This window comes from Melopsittacus undulatus, chromosome 1 (assembly GCF_012275295.1).
Source record: "Melopsittacus undulatus isolate bMelUnd1 chromosome 1, bMelUnd1.mat.Z, whole genome shotgun sequence".
In the NCBI taxonomy this organism is placed as follows: domain Eukaryota; kingdom Metazoa; phylum Chordata; class Aves; order Psittaciformes; family Psittaculidae; genus Melopsittacus; species Melopsittacus undulatus.
In genome coordinates this window covers 118,361,864-118,383,857 of record NC_047527.1, presented here as the reverse complement: position 1 = coordinate 118,383,857, position 21,994 = coordinate 118,361,864, and the positions used below count along the sequence as shown (strand labels likewise).

At 38.4% G+C, this 21,994-nt stretch overlaps 1 protein-coding gene across 1 annotated transcript in view; it reads left to right on the top strand.

Moving 5' to 3' along the window:
- The first annotated feature begins 682 nt into the window (after nt 1-682).
- Nucleotides 683-21,994, top strand: part of LOC101874605 (mannose receptor C-type 1) — a 56,008-nt gene continuing 34,696 nt past the window's right edge. The window contains exons 1-6 of the mRNA XM_005152958.4: nt 683-796; nt 4,480-4,881; nt 6,268-6,441; nt 11,289-11,453; nt 14,569-14,682; nt 16,987-17,133. Of these exons, the coding sequence (XP_005153015.1) occupies nt 736-796; nt 4,480-4,881; nt 6,268-6,441; nt 11,289-11,453; nt 14,569-14,682; nt 16,987-17,133 (1,063 nt within the window). The 5' untranslated portion in view covers nt 683-735. The remainder of the gene's footprint in view (nt 797-4,479; nt 4,882-6,267; nt 6,442-11,288; nt 11,454-14,568; nt 14,683-16,986; nt 17,134-21,994) is intronic.

The following is a 21,994-nucleotide window of genomic DNA, read 5'->3' as shown; positions in this document are numbered from 1 at the left end:
ATAAATAAATAAATAAATAAAAATCTGATTGATTTCGTTTATTTGAGCTCAGAAAACGCCTCGCTAAAAGATTTCAATCCAGTGCATCCCGCCCCCGGTTCTCGTTTAGCCCCGAGCACAGGCTGCACCCCCCGCGTTCCCTCCCGGCCGCCTCCCTGTTCGGGAGACACCTGCTCGCCAGTGTGATGGGAGAACCGAGGGGGAGATGGAGGAAGCAAAGTCCTGGATTCCCAAAAGTAGGTCTCTGCTACTTCTGCAGCCCTCGCCCTCGGGAGAAACCCGGTCATTCGAGCAGGGGTTCCGTTTGAGACTTGGCTTCCCCGCAGGAGGAAAGGAGGGAGATGTCCTGCTCACTTGGCACGGTTTCTTGTAAAACAAACCACTGACCCACGTGCAACGCTGGCAGGGTAGCAAAAGGCATAAAAAAACCCCAAACCACCAACGGCAACAACGAGAAAAACAGCCCTCCTCTCAGCTATCACCACTTTATCACCTGCATGTTCCTGGAAGGAGGCTCTTCCCTCCGCTGAGGGGGGAAAAAAAAATCAGCTTAGGAAAGCAAAGTTTGAACAGCGAATTCCTGTTATTTCAAAACACCCCATGTGACAGGATATTTCCTTATCATTTCGAGCCCAGAGCTTTCCCCCGATCCACCAGCCCTTCACAAGTGCGGAGAACCTGCCCGGCGGGAAGCCCTCTGCTCAGCGGCGGGGCGCCGCGGGCGAAGCTGCGGCGATGGCTCCCTCCCTGCTCCTGCTTCTCCTCGCACTTCTCCCCCGGGTTTTTCCGCTGCTGGGTAAGTGCCCGCAGGGGCTGTGCGAGAGGAGACGTGCCGAGAACAGAACGGGGTCACGGCGGGAACTTAGTCCAGCCTGACCTGGGGGATGAGGGCGGTGGAGTGGGAAAACTCCGTGCAGGTGGAGAAGCCGCGGCCATTTTAACCCCCTCGGTGCTGCCTGCCTCTCTTCACCTGCACCCTGAGGTGCCCGGTGAGCAAAGGTGCCCAAGGAGGTGGCTTTTTGGGTGCCCATGGCATTGTGGATGCCAAACAGGGCAGTCACTAGCAGTGCCTCAGTTTACCCCACTGCTCTGGGGTCTCAGTCCCTGATCTATTTAATACCATCACCCAGCTTTCCCCCATGTAGTTCATCACCGCTGAGGTTCGTGGAAGAGCTTGGTGTTGGCGCTTCCCTTTCCTCTGGTCTTCTGTGGGTCTGGGGACCTGGTTTTGGCAGATGGCTTTCCTGGGGTGATGTTAAGGTAGCTGAGGAATTGGTATATTTAGAGCTGTGAAAACAGGTGAAAGCTGTGTTTTTTGGTGAAAGCTGTGTTTCTTGGTGAAACCTGGAGCTTGTGCTTGCTCGCTCTGAAATTACCATCATTTCCAGCACACACCTATTTTTTCAGTGGAAGTTTTGCATTTACCATTATCAAAACTCACACTCAAAACATCATCCACTCTCCAGTTTGAGATCTATTAAAACAAAACTTCATGACACTGCCTTCCTTGTTTTGTGTATTTAGCAGCAATTGTTGTAGGCCATTCTCCATTTCTCCATGAAGAAGACACTCAACCTACCTGCTTGCTGCCTCATTGCTCCCCCCTCTTGTTTCTGGCTTTTGGTGTGCCCTTCTGGTGCTCTCCATTAGTGTTTAACACTAGTAATGCTTCAGCCGCTTCATGAGTTACTGCTTGATTTACACTTACACAGTCTGTGATAGTTTGCAAATGTTGCAGAATGTGAAGCTACGTTGGCATACTGGAAATATATGGGAAAGATACTTGGCCAGAGAGATTTTACAGTACTTGGCACAATTCTTCAGATAGAAGCTGGGGCCAAAGATAGTCACATTGTGGTGGTGAAAGCCTGCGAGAAAAATTCTCACAAGACCTACTTGGGACATTTGAGGGAAAAGATTCTAGATGTCCCTGAATGGCTTATAATGGTGAGGTAAGTTGGCTCCTATGCTTGGCATGTGCCGTTGCATTTTAACAAACCTCTTTCTAGGGGTAGGTTTCAATGATCACACTGTGGTGGACCTTTAAGTGTACCACCTACAGCTCATCTATAGTGAGGAATGGCACCTTGCTATGGAAGCTCTATAAAAAATGCTGCTACATAACAGTGAAACGTAGTTGATGGTTATATGAGTAATTCTGCTTAGCCCATTTTACAGATACAGCTCATCATGTTGACAGAAGTGATGGGTGTTTACAGAGAAGAGTTGGCAGGGCATAGGAAGTGTTGCACAAATACCTGGAAGCTTGTTTCTTATTCTTCTAGACTACCTGATAACTCACACAGACGGTATTGTATGGGAGTCCCCTTTTGTGTCCAAGCAGGCAAAGCAAACACAGAAATGAAGCTGTAAACTAGAGGAATAGAGGACCACACTACATGGATGAGACAGGAGCAACTCTGAGGGGAAGGAAGTCCTGCAGTTATACTCTCAGCCACAGCTGCTTCTGCAGCCTGCTGCCTCCTGTTCTGTTATGTTTTGGTGCCAACTTATTCTCAATGCCTGCTTTGCTATGTTGCCCCTTTAGCTGCTTAGTTTTGTCATAGTCCCTGTCAGAGCCTTGTGTGTGCTGTGGCCCTTGTATAAGAATCTGTGTTGTATTTCCATATTGCTAACACTTAGTAAATATGCAGTCAGGATAGCAGAGGGCTAAAGATTTGTCTTCGCCCCACACCTGCAGCCAGACTTTTTTTTTTTCACCTTTCTAATCTTGTTTCTGAAGCCAAAACTGTACTCCTTTTCAGGCTTGAGCGTAGCAATCCAGGCTTTTGACTTTGGGCTACCTTTCTCACATGCATAGCATCCTCTCCTTAACACTATAAGCTGCATAAAATAAGGAATGTTATTTTAGGAGACAAATACAATTTTAGAAGTTTGAAAGATCAGGCAGTGTTTTCTACACACGCCTGATGTGTCTTTTACCCAGGAACTTTATATAATATTTCAGGAAAAGGAGAATTGCAAGCATTGTATATATCAGTTTACAGTAACATTGTGCTAAATGCTAGTAGAAAAAAAGGAATACAAAATTTATCACCAGGAATGATAATTATACATTTCCTTGTATTGTCTGTGAGTAAAACAGATTGGCAAAAGGGAGCAATTTCTGTCCCCAGTGCTCATCAGTTTTGCACTACCTCCAAGTGGGTTGGAAGCCAAAGGACAGGAGAAGGAAACTGAACCATGGATGAGATAAGTCTAGGTCAGCTCATTCTGTGAGAGAGAGGTTATTTATTCCCAGGTGGTTGTTCTTCTGCATAAAGTGTGATCATTTCCACACTGGAGGCTCAGCAGAGAAAATTTTCTGTGGTTAACCTGTTTTCTTCTTAAATATTTCACTATTATAATTTGTTTAATTTGGTAATCATACACCAAACTATTTCTTAATTCAATTCAATCCCCAGAGTCGTATTAATTAGTATTCCTCTTTCGTAGCTTGTAGCCCAGTTAAAATATAGCTTTAAGACCTTGGGCATCCTGTGACATTATGTGAACCAGTATCAGAGAGAACTACTAAGTTAGTGTGCTAAAATGTGTCTCACGGGGATCAGAGAAGAGAAATTCCCAGTCTTTGGGCAAGACCAGCTCAGAAATGTTTCACTCCATAGCACATCCAAGTGTAATGGATGAGGAAAACTTTTCTAATGATTACGATTTTGAAATAAACCTGAAATACATGAAAATGCGTGCGGTGAAACATGGGGGGAGGAACAACCTTGGGAGCTACGAAGAGCCTCAGAGATTTTTGTAAGTTATTAAGGGGCATACCTGATGATGGCAAATCCCATTGTTGTCATTGTTTCTTTCAAACTGGAGAAATGAAAGAAAGGAAAAAGAAACCACTGACAATTGCAGCAGAGTGCAAACCGAATATGCTGTTCTAGCCCTACAGCTAGCTTGTGCATAAGGTTTAAAAAATTATCATTCCTGTCAGTTAAGACTTTGAGGATTTTAGCAGAGCGCATGGGAACAGAACTCCTCAAGGTGAGGAAATGGACCCTGAAGAACTTAGTGGCTGTTGTCATCTCCTCATGTCTGGGAGCCAGGAACAAGGAGCCAATGCTGCTTGGAGTGCTCATAGTCAGGATCTGCAGTGCATGGTGTATGCACTTCCCTATTTCAGTAACTCCCATAGGTACAGCTTGGAATAATACCATGAGTGCGTTTTTTTTCTCTTCAGTTTAACCTGTGCTTTAATGCTTCAGGAGACACTAGATCTGCATCTCTGCTGCCTTGCACTTTTGAGTGTGGATACTTCCACTGAAGCGAAGCATTTGAAAAGGCCTCACATCTGAACTAGGTGCATTCTGTAGTTAGTTTAAAAGGTGTAGGCCACAGGGCTGCCATATCTCCTTTTGCTGAACAGATTTTAACCCCATGAATAATGTCCAGGTTCATACTTCATTTAGATAGTAGGCAAGATTACTTCAAATAATTCCTCTGTTTTTTCTCTTGCAGATACTAGCATCTTTTTAATATATAATGAAGATCACAAGCGCTGTGTACTAGCTCTAAGTTCTAATTCAGTGACTACTGCTCCTTGCGTTCAAGAAAATGAGTCACAAAAATTCAGGTGGGTCTCAGATCACCAGCTTATGAGCATAGCATTCAAATTGTGCTTGGGAGTGCCTTCGAAGAAAGACTGGGTTCCGATCACTCTGTATCCTTGTGACAAGGCTAGTGAACTTCAGCGATGGGAATGCAGAAATGAGACTCTCTTTGCAATCCAAGGGGAAGATTTATTTTTCAACTATGGAAACAGACAGGAAAGGAATATTATGCTGTACAAGGGATCTGGTTTATGGAGTAGGTGGAAAGTCTACGGAACCACAGACGATCTGTGTTCTCGAGGCTATGAAGGTAAAGTTCTGTGAATTAATTTCTGTATTTCAAACTCATTTCTCTGTGTATCTGTTTAAAATATCTAGAAGTGTAGGGGAATTTGCTTCGTCTCATTAATGATTAGTGAGTGTGTCTTCTGGTGAAATCAGCAATACCTGAGTGTGTGTTATATGTTTTCTGAAGGGTTCATTTTGCTTTCTTGTCCAAGTTGTCAAAGGTCTGATAGATAATTAACCATTCATGGTAGTTATTCATTTGGAGAGGGTAAAAAAGTCTATGGTTATTTAGAACATGTGTATTTATTATTTTATTACACAACAGTTAATGATAGCTTTTAATACTTATGTACAGAAAGATGTCGTGTAAGTGTATGGTCTGTGATTATGTTTTTTTTCTCGTTGGGGAGCAAATATTAATAATGTTGTGAGGATTCAATTAACTCTTGGCATCTTCAGCTCCAGCATATAAAAGATGCCTTCGTAAGTGTTTGAAGTAAGTCTCAAAGTTGGTGCTGAAATGTTAAAGAAATCATATACCTTAAGTAGTTAAACTTGATGTGAGATACATATATACATATATTTATGTTAAGTATGTGGGAATACATTTGGCTTCCCATTTATTATCCTTTGATAAGCAGAAATGGTCACAGGGGTAGGTATGGATGCATTTTCTGTGGTTTACACAATAGCTGATTACAGTACTATCCTTGGTATAAATCCAGAATAAAAGAACCATAGCCAAGCAAACCATGTGAAAGGAGGCAGGGGGGATGGAGTGATGGTCTGCCATTCCTTCCTCTTTTGTTTTCCAGCAGGTCTATGAGGCACTGACCTTGATATGTCACCTTTCTAGTAGTCCCTGTCAGTTAGTGTTCTCTGTATGTCCTCTCATGAATGCATGTACATATGTGCACACACAGAAAACTGCTTTAGTTATTTTGATAAGTTTCATCCAGTCATATTTCTGCCAAAGCAAAAAATGGACATTTTATTTGGGTATAGTATAGCACTTAGTGGTATGTATCTTTCAAGTTTATGTGTATGTGCACTTCCCTGTCTACAGTGGTCAGCAACTGAGTCAGTTATTAACAAAAATATTAGCAGTTGTTCGTGTTTAAAAAGAAAATTGCTTAAATTTAGCATGGGAATGTACTTGTCTTGGCTCAGTCAGTTCCAGTCCAGTTCAGGTTTCCTTAAGCAATAAAAATTTGTCTCATTGTGAACTTGGGTATCAGCTCAGACCTAGAGAGTATAGTTGTCAAAGTCCCATTTCTAGTACAGTTTGTATACTAAGCTAGCAAGCTCTGCTTGCTATAATATGCTATAATATGATCATAAAGCTGAACTGATATATGTCACATGCTTATTACTGCTCATACATTTTTAAATTGCTGTGTCTCCTTAGATACCTACACAGTGAAAGGAAATGCCAATGGAGCACCTTGTGTATTCCCTTTTAAATTTGGTGATAAATGGTATGCTGACTGCACAAATGCTGGCAGATCAGATGGCTGGTTCTGGTGTGGAACCACTTCAGACTTTAATGTTGACAAGATGTATGGATTTTGCCCATTGAAATGTAAGTTTTGCATGTTCATCATTTTGCTGTGCTGTTATTTAATGGTGTTCTTATCATGTGCTTTACTGTACAAAATACAGTTTGAAATGGTGCAGTTTTCTGTCTCCATTCAGCCTGTTATCCTTCTAGGAACTACTTAAATATTCAAATATGGGGCTGAGCATAAACTGAATGACCAAATACATCTCTGTGTGTGTTAATTGTATGCTGGAATCTATAATTACACCATTTACTTAAATAGAAAGTTAATTAGATGTAAAGATGTGACATTAGCATAGGCAAAAACAATGCAGAAATTTGTGCAGCAGTGTTGTAAGCTAGAACATAGCTTAACTGAAAATGAAGACTCCTTTGTGGAATAACTTGCCTTTTAAACACGAAGGAGCTTACATGAACTTTTTTCTTATGACAGTGTTTCCCAAATCTGCGTGCTTCATTGTAGTTCTGTATTTAAAATCAATGAGAAGTATTTATATTCAAAATTGCCAGGTTTGAGTATAAAATACAGTTTTTCTGAATTTCTGTAAGATATGCACTAAGCATTTTGTCTGCAAGCTGCTGCTGCTTCTGTCATGCTGAGAGAGGTAGCACTTCTCCCTCCCTTCTTTATTACTATGTTTTGTGGTAAAGCTCCAGCTGACCGCAGTCAGAGCTAAGGAGAAAAATATGTCTTTCCTTTGATGTGAGGAAAACAGTTCATGTTGATCTTATCTGGTTTGATGATGAAGGATTAGTGTCCTGATTTCCACGGATGTTGTATTTTTTATTTTACACAAATAAAAACTGCATGGCTGTTTTTTGGGGTTTTTTTTTGTTTGTTTTGTTTGGTGTTTTTATTTTTATTTTTTTTTTTTTTAATCTGCCAGTCTTGCTTTCAAGATATTAAACCCATGTTGGTAGTACAATCCCATTTATAGAGCATATGCCAGGATTAATTTAAACATGCTACCTGTCTAGCGTTCATTGAATATAGCAAATAGGAGGCATAATTAAAATGTTGTTTAATTCTTTGACATAATTCAAGGAAATCCATTCAGATGGCTGTGATTGTTTTTGGAAAAAGCTGCTTTATGCTGATTGTCTGCATGTTTCCTTCCTGATTCTTCAGTACTGGCTATTAAATATTCAAGTTTGAGTCATATATTTTAATGAGAGACAGGCTGTGGGTAGCAGAAGTTTTAGTCAGCCCTATGAAAGAGGAATACACTGCATGAGAGAGTGATAAGTTAATAAACCTTAACAGCACCTTTAAACATAGAATGCTTAAGTCTTTGTATATAAGGTTCTTTAATAAGATTGAAGTGTTTGCTGTTTCTTAAACTGTCTAGGGGAGCAAAGGTGCTGATATAAAAATCATCAGTGTGTTGCAAGGTGTTCATCCCAAGGTCTGGACATACAGTGAAATTATCACAATTGAACCAGTTGCTTTTTTTTTTTTTTTTCATTCTCAAAAGTTTTCTGAAATGAAGAAGGCATAGGGCTATACTTAGAACAGTTATTATACTCAATAGAGGTGAAGAAATCTGATCAGTGGAGGTAACATAATTGTGAGTCTGACCTTTTATTCAGTGCTTTAAAAAGAGATGCTGACACAATGACAGTAGAAACCTAAATCCCACTGGAACAAACTGAGAAATATTGCTACATCAGACAATTTTTAGTAGCCTAGGAAGTACTGGTTTTTTGCAGGTTACACTGTGTGTTTTTGAGCTGTGTGTTGCACTGCAGTACAAAACTGGGTGTTGCAGAAGAAAACAGGTTGCATACTGAAGACCTTCAGGAGAGCGAGTGTGCCTATAGATGTATTCAAGCGGGAAAAAGGCCATTAAGGCATTTTTCTTGACAAATGCAAGAGCTAGAATTTCTGTGAAGAATTTAGAAAGCTTTATAAGTTGTGCATAAAACTTGCGTAAAACTGGGAAGGAAACAAATGTAGAGAATGTGGAAATATTTAAATAGTCTTAGCCTGGTATGTTAATTATTGGACAAATCTACATAGGATCATAGAATCATAGATTGTTTAGGGTTGGAAAGGCCCTTAAGATCACCTACTCCCAATCCCTCTGCAAAGGGCAGGGACACCTCACCCTAGACCGTGTTGTCCAAGGCTCTGTCCGCCTGGCCTTAAACACTGCCAGGGATGGAGCATTTACCACTTACATCTTTGTATTAACTCAAAAATACTGAATTTATTTTTTTATTACAGGATTTTCCCCCATGCTTCTGTTTCAAGGTGTTTTTAAGGGGTTTTTGTTGTGGTTTTATGTCTGGTTCAAATGCCTGGTGAACTGATCAACTAAGTTATATGGGGTTAATTGTGTTCGTTTCTTCTTATTTGTCTGGAACTCATAACCTGACTTTGTATGTCATAAACTTTTCTAGGAAAAATAAAGAAAAAAGCACCTTGAGAAAAGATATCTAAGTGAAAATAATCATGTGAAGGAAATTTAGTATAATTTGGACTTTTTGACTATTGGCAGCATTATATACAGTTGTAAAGACTGTATATAATAAACTATAATGTGTCTATAATGAGATTCCTTTCCTAGTGTATGCTCAGAGTGCAAGCAATGTCAGTTATTTTATACACTACTTAACAAGATTTAGATTCAGTTTTTGTTGCCATGATTCTATTCATGCAGTTTCTGAGGATATTTGACTGGGAGTCCAGCTTGCATTGGATGGATAACTAAATAAACAAAACCGCTTTATTGTCACTGCTAGTCAAGGCCAGATTTCAACTTGCATTTTTGAAATGAAAGTCTATCAAGAACCTTCCATTTGCCAGTTCAGGAGAAATATTTTGATATGATAATCATGTTGTCATTATAATTTGAAAAATTATAAACATCATAAATGTCTGCATTGGTTAGCACTTTATGCTTTTCCTGTAAGTTTCAACTTGTCTCTCAAGGTCTATACCTGAAATTCAAAGCATTTTTGCCTTGCTTTGCTTTAAAGATGGAGAACTTTCAAAGACAGGGGTGTATTTTTCCAATTTACTCTATTTTACTTCTGGGATTTTGATAGTAATTGTAGTGGAAATAGCTAGTTCTCACTAATTTGAGTGTCTACAAAGAATGTGTACCAAATTCATCTGTGTAAAGTTCAGCTTTTATTTCTATCTCCAGTAATGTACTAAGGACAGCTGTAGTTTAACATTAATTTAGATACTAAAATATATTGTTCCAGAAAAGTGATTTATCTTCTGGCTTCACTGGGGATACTAAGCTTTAAACAATATCATACAGATTTTCCAAAATCCTGCCCCATGAAGGCATTTGATCTCATAGAACTCAAATATCTTTAAACCAAATTTTCCAAGGTTTAGAAAGACCAAAGTTCTACAGGACATTACCATATGCAAGTCAGCTGTAAATTATGAGACTGGGGGATGAGGTGGAAGGTTGGATGAGTGCCCAAGACTTGTATTAACATACAAGATTTCTAAAACCCTTATTTAAAGTCAGAAACAGTTTTCTTTATTGAATTATAGATTGTACTATTTTTGCAATCTCCTTTTCATCCCAGGCTGTGCTTGTCCACAAGAATTTATGGTCTTGCAGAACATGGAATAGCACAGAAATTTTGCCTTCTGATAGTCATAAAACATTTTGGACAGAAGTTGGTTTGTGGATAACGATAATGGAATGAAAGTATCCATTTTTAGTCAAATGTCATTATTACAGTAGGTTATATTTGATTTTTTGGCATAGGAGTAATTAGAAAAGAAGCACTGCATAATATGTATACACTATCAGAATTAATACAGGAAAAAGTGGAGCTGGTTACTGACCTGCTGACATTTAACATGTATCATCCTTTGTCTCGAGTTTTGTTTATTATACTGTTTTCCTCTTATTTGCACACTCAAGTTTTCTGAGCTCTCTGAATTCGGAAAAGGAAAAGACCTCTTTCTCTCAATTTTTTCACAGCTTGCAACTTGAAAAACTCTGATATAGGCTGCAGGAATTTCAGTCGTTTTCCTATTGTCAGCAGACATAGAGTGACCTCTGCTATATTCTGCTTTTGTCATGTAACTTTAATCTCTTTATGTGATATTTAGCTCACTCCTGGGGCCTCCTGTAGGTTCCATTTTTGGCAGAGCAAGATCACACTCTTTTCCGTTGCTTGTTGTGGGGATTCAATTGAGATGAGCCAGGAGAGGTTGCAGCAGTGTAAAGGAATGTGGTATCTTCTGAGGCTGCTTCTGATGCTGTGTAATGTTTCCACTGGTTTGGCATTGCCTAAATGTGCTAAGGTCAGGTGATCCTGGAGATCACTCTTAGGTCACATGGCAGAGAAGAAAGCATGATGTTATGTCAGATACATGCATAAGACAAATCAGGAACTGCATGAAAGTGTGAGATGGATGCTAATAATGCAAGTTTTGCATTCCGTGCCTGGGCCTGATTACCTCTAGTAAGAAGATCCATAGCCACTTTAAATAGTACCTCAAATCAGTAAAAAAACTGGGGGTGGGGGGGAAGTGGTCTGTTTGATATGTATCTTAGGTAGCATGAGTCTGGAAGTTTTTAGTCATTTTCTCTACACAGACAAATCAACTTTTTTAGTGTGAGTTTAGCTACTTCTACCTTAAACAGCAACTTTGTTACACGAGAGAAAACAGTGACCTTGTTTCATTACCTTTGTACTGTCCAACAGGGCTGTCATAGTTTAGCTGTGCCCTGGATTTACTAATATATTAGACAACTTCAAGGCTCCTTTCAAACCAGTTGTCTATAGCAGTGTTTAGGTTTTGTGTATTATTGCAATGCAATTCATTCTGTATTTTTTTCTGTCTCCATCTTCATGATCACTTACAGTATTTCTTTTTCTCCCTACAGTTAATAGTGCTGATTTATTGTGGAATACAGATCCTTTAACAAATGTCCAGTACCAGATAAATTCTGAGGCAGCTCTGAAATGGCACCAGGCAAGAAAAAGTTGCCAACAACAGAAAGCAGAGCTGTTAAGCATCACAGAGTTGCATGAACAAACATACCTGACAGGTAGGGTAACGTGACCCATCTTATTTTTTTCTTTTAAGAAGTGCATTCATGTAAAAGTGACACTTGTATGACATGTTCCATTTGAAAATTGATATTTGTTCAGTTCTGGTAATTTGTAGATTTATATTATTATCTTCAATGATTCAGCTATGAAAATTAGACAGATAATGATTATTTTATCCTGATTGCATACTGCCAGAAAGTTACAGTTACACAACCTGCACAGCAATTAAGTAATGGAAGAATAAAAAATCCATGTTGGAATGCAGGAAAATGCAAAAGTTTGTAAACCAAAAATGCAGGTACCAAGATTTTGCTCTACATGTTTTGTGTACTAGTCAGCATATTTGGCCAACCCCATTAAAACCGTTGTATCATCAATATGTGCTATAATATGAAAAGAAAGAAAAAGAACTAATAGACAAACGGACTCACAAATAGCTTTTTTTATCTTCAGTCTCTGTCAGTGTTTTTTTAAGTGATTTCCAAACTTCTCTTCAGAGGAAATTCTTTCGTAAATTTGTATTTGAATAAAACTAGATTCTACAATGAGGTGGTCCCCTCTTCAGTACATTCTTCATCTGTGTACAAATGAATAGTCCACTAATTCATTTATTAAACAGATTAGAAAATGTTTGGGATATGATATACCAGTGGGACGATGTAATGTATTCAGTTCAAAACTGTTTATGTCATAAGGCCATGATAGCGTTTTGATGGAGCCGTTTCTTCTGCAGCTGAACAACCCCAACTCTCTCAGCCATTCTTCACAGGAAGGATGTTCCAGCCCTCTGATAATATTTTTTTTTTTCCCCTCCTTTGCACCTGCCCTAACAGGTCTGTATCTTTCTTGTACTGGGAACCTAAGGACTGGACACAGTACTACAGGTGGAGTCTCCAAAGTGGAGTAAAGGGGGAGAATTAGGAAGTTTAGATTGGATATAAGGAGGAAGTTCTTTACCGTAAGGGCGATGAGGCACTGGAATGGGTTGCCCAGGGCAGTTGTGAATGCTCCATCCCTGACGGTGCTCAAAGCCAGGTCGGACAGAGCCTTGGGTGACATGGTTTAGTGTGAGGTGTCCATGCCCATGGCAGAGGGGTTGAAACTAGATGATCTTAAGGTGCTTTCCAACCTTAACTATTCTATGATTCCAGTACCTTCTTTTGATCTGCTCGTTATGCTTCTTCCATACAGTCCATGCTATGCCTGGCTTTCAGGGCTATAGGCACACTTTGATGGCTCACGTCCAGGTTTTCATCCACCAGTACCCCCAGGTCATGAACTGCAGGGCTGCTCTCAGTCCATTCATCCCCCAGTCCATATTGATATTGGGGATTGCCTGGGCCACATGCAGGACCTTGCACTTGGCCTTGTTGAATTTCATGAGGTTTACATGTGCCCACACCTAAAGTCTGTTAAAGACCCTCTGAATGCCATTCCTTGCCTCAAGCTAATCAATCATAGTATAATTAAGGTTGGAAAGGACCTTAAGATTATTAAGTTCCAAGCCCCCTGCCATGGGCAGGGACACCTCCTACTAAACCATGTCACCCAAGGCTCTGTCCAACCTGGCCTTGAACACTGCCAGGGATGGAGCAAACCATCAGCTCAGTGTCATCTGCAAATTTGCTGCGGGTGCACTCCATCCCACTGTGTCAATGATGAAGATATTTAATACTATCAGCTCCAATAAGAGACTCTAGAGTTATACAACTTGTTTCTATTTGGACAATGAGCCATTGGTTGTAGGTCTTTGGATGATGCAGACAAACAGCCATCCATCCTTATCCATCTAGTAGTTCATCCATCAAATCCATATTTTTCCAATTTAGATGAACTATAAATGAATTTTTAATGCAATGAATAGTCTGTTATGTCTAAAATTTTGTTTTTAATTTAAGGGTTTGGTCAAAGCATTTTACTGAGTGTGATAAAATTATTGGTGAAATTAATGCTCAAGGAAGAAATCTGGCACTAACATATAGAAGTGAGGTATTAATAGGTGTGTTTTAATTGAAAACTATTAGATACAGCTGCCAAATGCATGTGAAAATCAGTTTTTCATTCTACAGCTATCCTGGCAGTACCACGATTTCCTGTCATGCTCAGTTCTTGATTGTCTTAACCACAACTTGTTTGTATGGAAGAAATACTGGAACACATTCATGTTTTGGGGCCAAATCAGGCTCTAGTATGACATTCCAGTCCTTTGCAGCTCTTGACTACCTTTCTTTTAACCTTTGCATCCTTCAAGTACTGCTTATTAACATGGTGCCAAACTAAAATATATAGAGCAAAACTACATACTGGTATGATGTCATCATAGAAGCAGAAATAAATGATACACATTGCACAGTGATTTTCTTTGAGCTGTGCAGAAATACATTTAATAAAAAAATCAGCAGTTAAGCATCTGGGCTTCCAAATCTTAAACGAAAGGCAGAGATAGACAATGAGTTAATAGTGACTAGAGGTAATGCAGCAGGACCATACATAAGCATGGTATTTCTAGGTGCTTTTCAGAATTAGAGCAGTAATTTGGAACTGGTTTTGGAAGCCTGACTTGTCATTGGCTAAAGAAGTGAAATCATGAGTCTGAAAAATGTACAAGATGTGTTTGGTGTTTGGAATTGTTGCATTTTAATGTAGTTTTATAAAATGCAAGAAGTTTGTTTATTCTATGTAAAGTTGAAACTCACTTGTTAATTTTATTGGAAGAGAAAATACACAATAGGAAACTTTTCATGCTTCATGTTATAAAGCTGATTTTTGGTTTTGAGATCTTTGTTCAACTTTATCGGTTTAATAAGTATGGCAAAAAAATATTTGTTTCGTATTTATGATCACTGGTTTAGAAAGAGTATGCAGAAGTGTTTGGTTTTGATTGTAATGAAATCCTCTATACCTAAAAATGTGAAAACTATAAAACTAGAGTGACCTATGTAAAATATGTGCTTTGCAGGTTTAGTGTAGCCACCTTAACTAAAAGGCTAAAACCTATACTGGGAAAAAGGAGAAGCAGACAGTTTAGACAGAATTCAGCTCTCAAGTTTGGAGAAGGTGTTTGCCCTTACTGTGTTCTTGCAGTACTTTTTTTTTTTTTGTCTCTGTTAGGTTTGACTGGCAGACTGAGTTCCGCCCTCTGGTTTGGTCTTAATAGTTTGAATTTCAACAGTGGATGGCAATGGGTTGGTGGTGCTCCTTTTCGATACTTAAATTGGGTTCCAGGTAAGGTTAAATATGTTGCTATTCAGTTTAAAAGGTAAAGATTTGGTCATTGGGTATCATATTTCTTTTCTAGTACTGTATTCTGCAGCTGTCAAGCTTGTCTTGAATTTTAAAGATTCCGAGTGTCGCTGTTACCACTGTGAGTAGCAGTGCCCTTATGCTGGGGATACACACTAGGCTCAATTTATTATTCACAAGGCGAATTGTAGCCTCAAAATGCAGAGGAAAGTCTTAGAAGTCATCTATTTACACTTCATTTGTATATCTTCTTAATTTACTTTATTTCTATATGAAAAAATCTGATGCTATAGGTGTCTTGATTTGTGAGTTTTATTTTGTTTTAATTGCTTTCCCATTTGTTTTGATTATATGCTTAAAGGTTAGATTTTCATTTTCATTTTGGATTTACCTAGCCATGGCAGTATCACGTATCAAACTGAACCTATTAGGTTAGTCTACTTTGAAGCAAACCCACACACAGCACACCTGTAGTTGCAGTGTTGCCCTCTGGTGCCATTATTTAAAAACTAGTCTCTATGCCATCTGTGTACACATTAAAGAAGAGCTGTTTTTCTGATTTACTATTCAGAGTACCTGTGGTAAGGTGTCTTTTTGCAGGACCATTGTTCCCTTGCGTTTGCTATTCAGGAAGCCTTTGGAAACTAGTTTACAGTAGATATCTGAAGCTGTGCAATGTAAATACTCTTCTTTCTCTTCATTGAGCGTGCCACGTGTATTTAATATGCAGTAACTACAAACATATGCTTCATTGTATCTCCCAGTGGCTTCCTTGTGTAGATAAGGCCAAAAGCGTACTTTAGGTGGACAAACTTCTTGAAGAGGTAAGCTCTGAAGAGTGAATCAAGCTGCTTTATAAATAACTCTCCAGTGGAGTGAGCAAATGAGGCAAACGGGCTGAAATGCAAGTTGCTGTGAAGGTATTTGTAGGTCTGTCATACAAATGCACTGAAAGGGATCTGCATGAAATGAAGAGTGGGGGAAAACTGCGAAGTGAAGTGAAATTAGTAAGAGGTTCATGGTTGTTAAAACTGCAGACAGTTCTCTTTTGTCCTGTAAAGAACTAGATGGTCTTTGATATAACTAAGATGGGCTCCAATTATCTTTAACTCCTCATGTTCCTTAATTTCATTCAAAGATAATACACTTATAACCCTGTAACCTATTTTCTATTTGTGCTATCTCCTTCATGACTTTATTTTTGTCAGCCTACCTCTATCTCATTCTCATTACCCTGGATGTTCAAGAGCTGACTGATCTACTAGTATATTTTAAAAGAATTTGTGGAAGCTTCATATTCTTCCATCTCATTAGCCCATATAAATAACAGAAAAACATGGGAACTAAGCTTTCAACATTTAAACTAAAATTATGCTGGTTAGGCATTTTTGATAGATAACTCCTAACAGCTTAACTTTTGTTTTGCATTAAAACAATTTAAATCTCTATTTTTGAAGTAAGCATATCTTTTTCTCCTATGGGAAGAAGATATGACTGCAAATATAGGACTGTTATCATAATGTAATAATAATGAAATGATAATAAGATCATTTTCAGTGAACAATCTTGCACACTATAAAAGATACTGTTTTGCTGTGTTTATTGCTGAGCAGTACTTCATAACATTTGCTTGTTATTGAGTAAAGTGTGATGCTTGTTGAGAAATGAAAGAAAATCCATGTTAAGTTCAATCACATTAGACCAGATCTTGAAATATTCATCCACTTTATTGCAGAAATATGTTCTGCTCTACAGCTTCTACATTTCTTCTAGATGTTTCTTTAGTGCTAATGCTAATCTTCAACTGTAAATATCCAAATATCCTTCTATTGTTGTATTGTTTCAACAAGTGGACGAGACATTCATATTAACAAAATAAATACTTATTATTTTTCTGCCTTTACTGCTTTATTACATACAGAATTTGAGGAGCTTACTGAGCAGCTTTTTCACTTAAAGACTGTGCTCTGGAGTTTAGACAGTCTTCTTTTAGAGAGGAAACCAAACAAAGCAAAATAAATAGGTGCACTGTAACACCATCCATCAAGACTTTGAATCTGTGAAGAGGCTTTTAAAACTGTGAACTGGAAAAATATCTCAACTTGTGGTTACTGTGAAAAAATATCTCTTAAGGGAATGAACTGTACTGTTCAGTCTAGGGGACTGTGGTGAATCACAGTTAAGCATGGAACAGATTAGAGAGTAATTAAGAGGATAACCATGATGTGCTTACACTTTGTTGTTGTTGAAGCTTTTGTTGGTTTTATATTTTTTTTCTTTTTTAAGGACATCCTTCTCCAGAACCTGGAAAAATTTGTGCAGCACTAAATCCTGGCAAAGGTGCTAAGTGGGAGAATAGGGAATGTGATCAGAAGCTTGGCTATATTTGTAAACGAGGAAATGCTACTTTAGAATCTTTCATAATTCCTACAGGTAGGTTTGGTAATAAATCCCCAGCAAATGATGAACGACCAGTGTTTTTTATTTATAATTCTAATAAATTTTTGGTTTTATATGTGGTAAAACTAACTAAAGGTCTCTGTAGACTATGGCTTGACCAAAGTTCCCCCTCTTTGTTCTGGCCTTCTTACTTCTTGTGTAGCAGTCTTTCTTCAGTAGCTTTGAGTTCTAAATTGCAGAAATGATGGAGTTCTCATTTCCAAAAAACAAACATATCTTTCAGACTTTGTACATAAAATCAAAAGAGCAATAATTTGATGTTTTATTTAAATAAAGTGTAATTATCTAAAGCCCCATGTACTCAGTGAAACTAATCTGTTTATTCTTCCTGTCATTTTTACTGCTTATGGAATAAGAGTAAGTTTGCCAGTGCAAGTTGGTAGTGGATTAGGAGAATTAAAAAAAATTCTTTTGAGGGCTAATAAATACAAATAGACATATTTATATGGAGACACATAAAATTATTTATTTGTATATATATAAAACCTAACTTATTTATGAAATTAAGTTATATATACATGCAGACTTTTTCAGAAGTAATATAATTCTGGCACTTGCCTAATGTAAAGAGGAAAGACAAAACAGGGATAAGTTTTTATAGTTTTATTTAGACCTACATCCTTGTTATCTCTCTGTGAACTATATAAACCTTGTAACTTATTCTTTTGTTTCGTCGCCTCTTCATTTTCTTCTTTACAAGTTTCTTTTTCTTGCCAGAACATAAAAGTATCTCTTAAATTCACTGACTATTTTCTATAGGTTTTGGAAGCAGAAAAATAAACTATTGCTGGATTTCCAGTTCAAATACTAATATGCATTATTTGCAAACCAACTATTTTGGAAACTCAGTGTTCAACATTTGGCTTAAAAAACATGTTTTATAATCTTTTTTCTGCTTTTGCCAGTAGGTAACCAATCCAATCAAAAGCATTTAGGACAGAGACTTCTGCCTGTTTAATTTTGCTTTATTGCTAACAGAAAAAAAAAATCCCAAACAAAACCAAACCACACAACGAGCTATTATACCATTAACTAAATATTTGAATAAATATTTAATAATTAAATCAAAACTTTACTCTTGGAATCAAGCATATTTGTTGCCTAGCTGAGAAGGTCTTTAAAGCATATTCTAATTATTTCCTAAATTAAGAGGTAAAGTTTTATTAGTATCTGCATACAGCTGACAACAACCAGATACTTTAATTTATATATGTTGTTTTAGATTGTTCAGTTTGCTACAGCTCACCTTTTCAGGTATCAAACATCAGGTTTTTAGACACTGGTGCCTATAAATATGCTATCCATTCAATACTAGCTATTATCTTATTTAGATTTAATTTCAGGTTTGGGTGGTCTAATGGCCATTTCTTTCTTTTGCAGTATGCTTTTTATTCTCTCCCCTTTCTCCACTCTCCGGTTTACCAGTAATTTGGAGGACAAACAGAAACAAAAGTTTTCAATTATACAGAAATTGCTGAGTAATCATGGTGACAGATTAACCAGAGTTTGGAAGTGATTCACTTCATAAAATATTTTCCAAAATGTCCCATGGGGGGAAGTCATAAAAGGAATAAGCATGTGATCACGCAAGGTGTTAAGTGCCCTCAGCTTCTAATGATGTAAAGGAAACTCATGGCGGATGATGTTTTCCTGACTAGGGCTCCTGAGTCAAGAAATAAATTAATCACAAATCCATATGTGCACTTAGTTGTGTACTTAACACTGAACACAGAGGCAATCCTTTGAAATTGTAACCCTAGAAGTTACAATTTCGTGTAACAAAGTAGTAAGTATGTGAGGGCTGTGAGATAAAAATATATGTACTTTGTGATAGAATATAATCATGTTTGTGTCCAAAACGAAGTAGAGAAAAATCTTTACAGGGTATTTATTTCTGTTGCAGCTGAAGATGTCCACAAAGCCAGCAGCTGTACAGGGTTTTCTCTTAGTAGCAGAAGTTCTTTTTCAGGAGACCACATCATTGTACACATCTAAGTGATGTGGAACCACAGGGCTTTTAAGCATTGGCCCTGCAATACATCAAGGTGGATTAATAGGAGCCTGTTATTTTAACCTGCAAAACTAGCTTATTTTTTTAACTTAATTTTCTAAGGAAAGGCTGTCTGTCTCTATGCCTCAATCAAGTCACGACCAAAGTAGATTTCATCCCAATCCAACCAGCTGTAATGATCTCAAAATACTGTTTCAAAACACTTTATAAAACATTCAATTAGAGGAAATAGGTGCTCCTGTGTGAGCTCTCATGACACCACAAAGGGTAGGTATGCGAGAGAGAAATTTGAATGCCAATCCAAATGCCTGAATCATGATGGAAACTTCAACTAGTGCTTTCACCCAGGTCAATCACTGTGACATCCTCAGTATTCAGGAAGCCGTGCTTATAGTTTACAAAAGTATTTTGCTATTTAAAGAATAACCATTCTGTGCTTCCAAACTTGCATTTCTGTATCTTGATCTATTCCACAGTAAATTCATCATCTTGATATCTGGGATATAATTTTTTGCACATTAATATGATTTTATTGGGTACATCTTATTTTTTTTTGTAATTTGTATTGATTCTTTTGCTTAAGTCAAATGATGTTCAGGGAATAGTACTCGTTTCCATTAGGATAAAAGAGATAGATTGTATATATGGCTTTGTGTTAACTATTTTCTTTAAAAGGAGAATGGGTAAGCACAGAGTTAATTCTTTGCTGAGTACTGGAAATGAGCTGAAGACTTTCTCTTGCTGAGAAATCATCAATTATGTTGTTTGATAAGACCTGCACCAAAGAAACTAGACTGTCAACTGCTTTTCTTGGTAGCCTGCAACAAATTCCCTGGTGTTAGTGGTTTTATAAGCAGAAGATTCTCCAGCCCTGCCATAGCTGCTTTAGTGTTTACAGTAGTAGTCTCACGGTCTCCTTTGGTCTGAAAAAGTCTCATGGACTCACTGGGGAATAAATACCTCTGTGACTGTCTTTGTAGCTATGTCTGAACTGCTGATGTCTGTTCTGCTCAGTGTCTACAGTCTGCAGAAGGGTGAACTATGTGTATTGGAGGTGCAGATATGCCTAGCTCTGAGCATAGAGCTGAGACCAGCCACAGGACAAATTAGGCAGCTGGCTGAAGCATTGGACTAACCTCTAACACCATTTGCCACCTCTGCCCTCTCCTGTTTCTCTCAATACCACTACATACATTCAGATTGTTTTTTTGGGATTCCCCCACTCTCTGTTCCAGTTCTTACTCTCCTGTGGCAAGATTAACATGGCTCTGAAAAGGCTCTGAGCCCCCTTATCCTGGGGACGTAAAGTTCAGTTTTACGTAAACTTTGTGAGAACATGCTAGCACTTTTTTGAGGCAGGTCTGCAGGCAGCAAACACTGTTTACAGCTGTGCTAGGAATCTGTATTGTGACACTAAGTAACTACTAATCATAGAATCATAGAATAGTTAGGGTTGGAAAGGACCCTAAGATCATCTAGTTCCAACCCCTCTGCCATGGGCAGGGACACCTCACACTAAACCATGGCACCCAAGGCTCTGTCCAACCTAGCCTTGAACACCGCCAGGGATGGAGCATTCACAACTGCCCTTGGCCACCCATTCCAGCACCTCACCACCCTTACAGTAAAGAACTTCTTCCTTATATCCAGTCTAAACTTCCCCTCTTTAAGGTTTAACCTGTTACCCCTTGTCCTGTCTCTACAGTCCGTAATGAAGAGTCCCTCCCCAGCCTTCTTATAGAACCCCTTCAGATACTGGAAGGCTGCTATGAGGTCTCCATGCAGCCTTCTCTTCTCCAGGCTGAACAGCCCCAACTTTCTCAGCCTGTCTTCATACGGGAGGTGCTGGTCATCCTCGTGGCCCTCCTCTGGACTTGTTCCAACAGTTCCATGTCCTTTTTATATTGAGGACACCAGAACTGTACACAATACTCCAAGTGAGGTCTCACGAGAGTAGAGTAGAGGAGCATCATCAGCACACTCCAGCTGAAAGAGGATATGTGCTTGCAACTTGGGCCTGGCTGGTCATAGCTTTGGATTCATACTTAATTATTTCTACAGGATATATCCTACTCTTATGCACAAATACATTGCTTCTCGTTCCCTGCCATACACAAGTACTCTTTGCCAAAAGACTTTTTAGCAAACCTGTTACCCCCTTCTACTGTTTATACTGCTGTTTGCTAAACCCATCTGCTGATTTTAAATCAAGTGCTGCAAGAATCATAATTTGTTTCTACAACAGCAATATTCTGTTTAGTACCTATTCCGGTGGCACTCCTCCCAAGGATGAATTGTTTGCTGAACAGCAGTGTGGTTGCTGGCAGTACTCTGGTGCTTTTCTGTTGAACTTTTTAAAGTTAGTTTTAAGCATAAATCGTTTACTTAGTATAATTTTCTCAATGAAGCTTTTAAAAACAATTCTTAAAAGCGGTATTCTAACTTGTGTTCCCTCATGATCCTGTAGAACCATTTATTTTTATTTTGCTACTCTAGTAAATGGAGCTAATCTGTAAAATGCCCAAGGTTTGGGGGGAAAAATACCCTCAGAAATTGTTTTGTAAGTCCAGGTTCTTAACACATTATACAGCAAGGAAGAAGAAGAGAATTGCTAACATGAGTGGAGGAAAATGGTAAAGCACTGCTCTACAAACTACATTTTAGCATTTATGTATGTGTCTAAAAGTCAAACCTGTGTTTTAGGGTAATTTTTAATTCTGGCTTTTCACAAAGTTGTCCTGGGTTCAGCAGTAGCAGTCATTTTTCTCCTTCTTAGTAGCTGGTGCAGTGCTGTGTTTTTGACTTTCAGCCTGGGAGCAATGC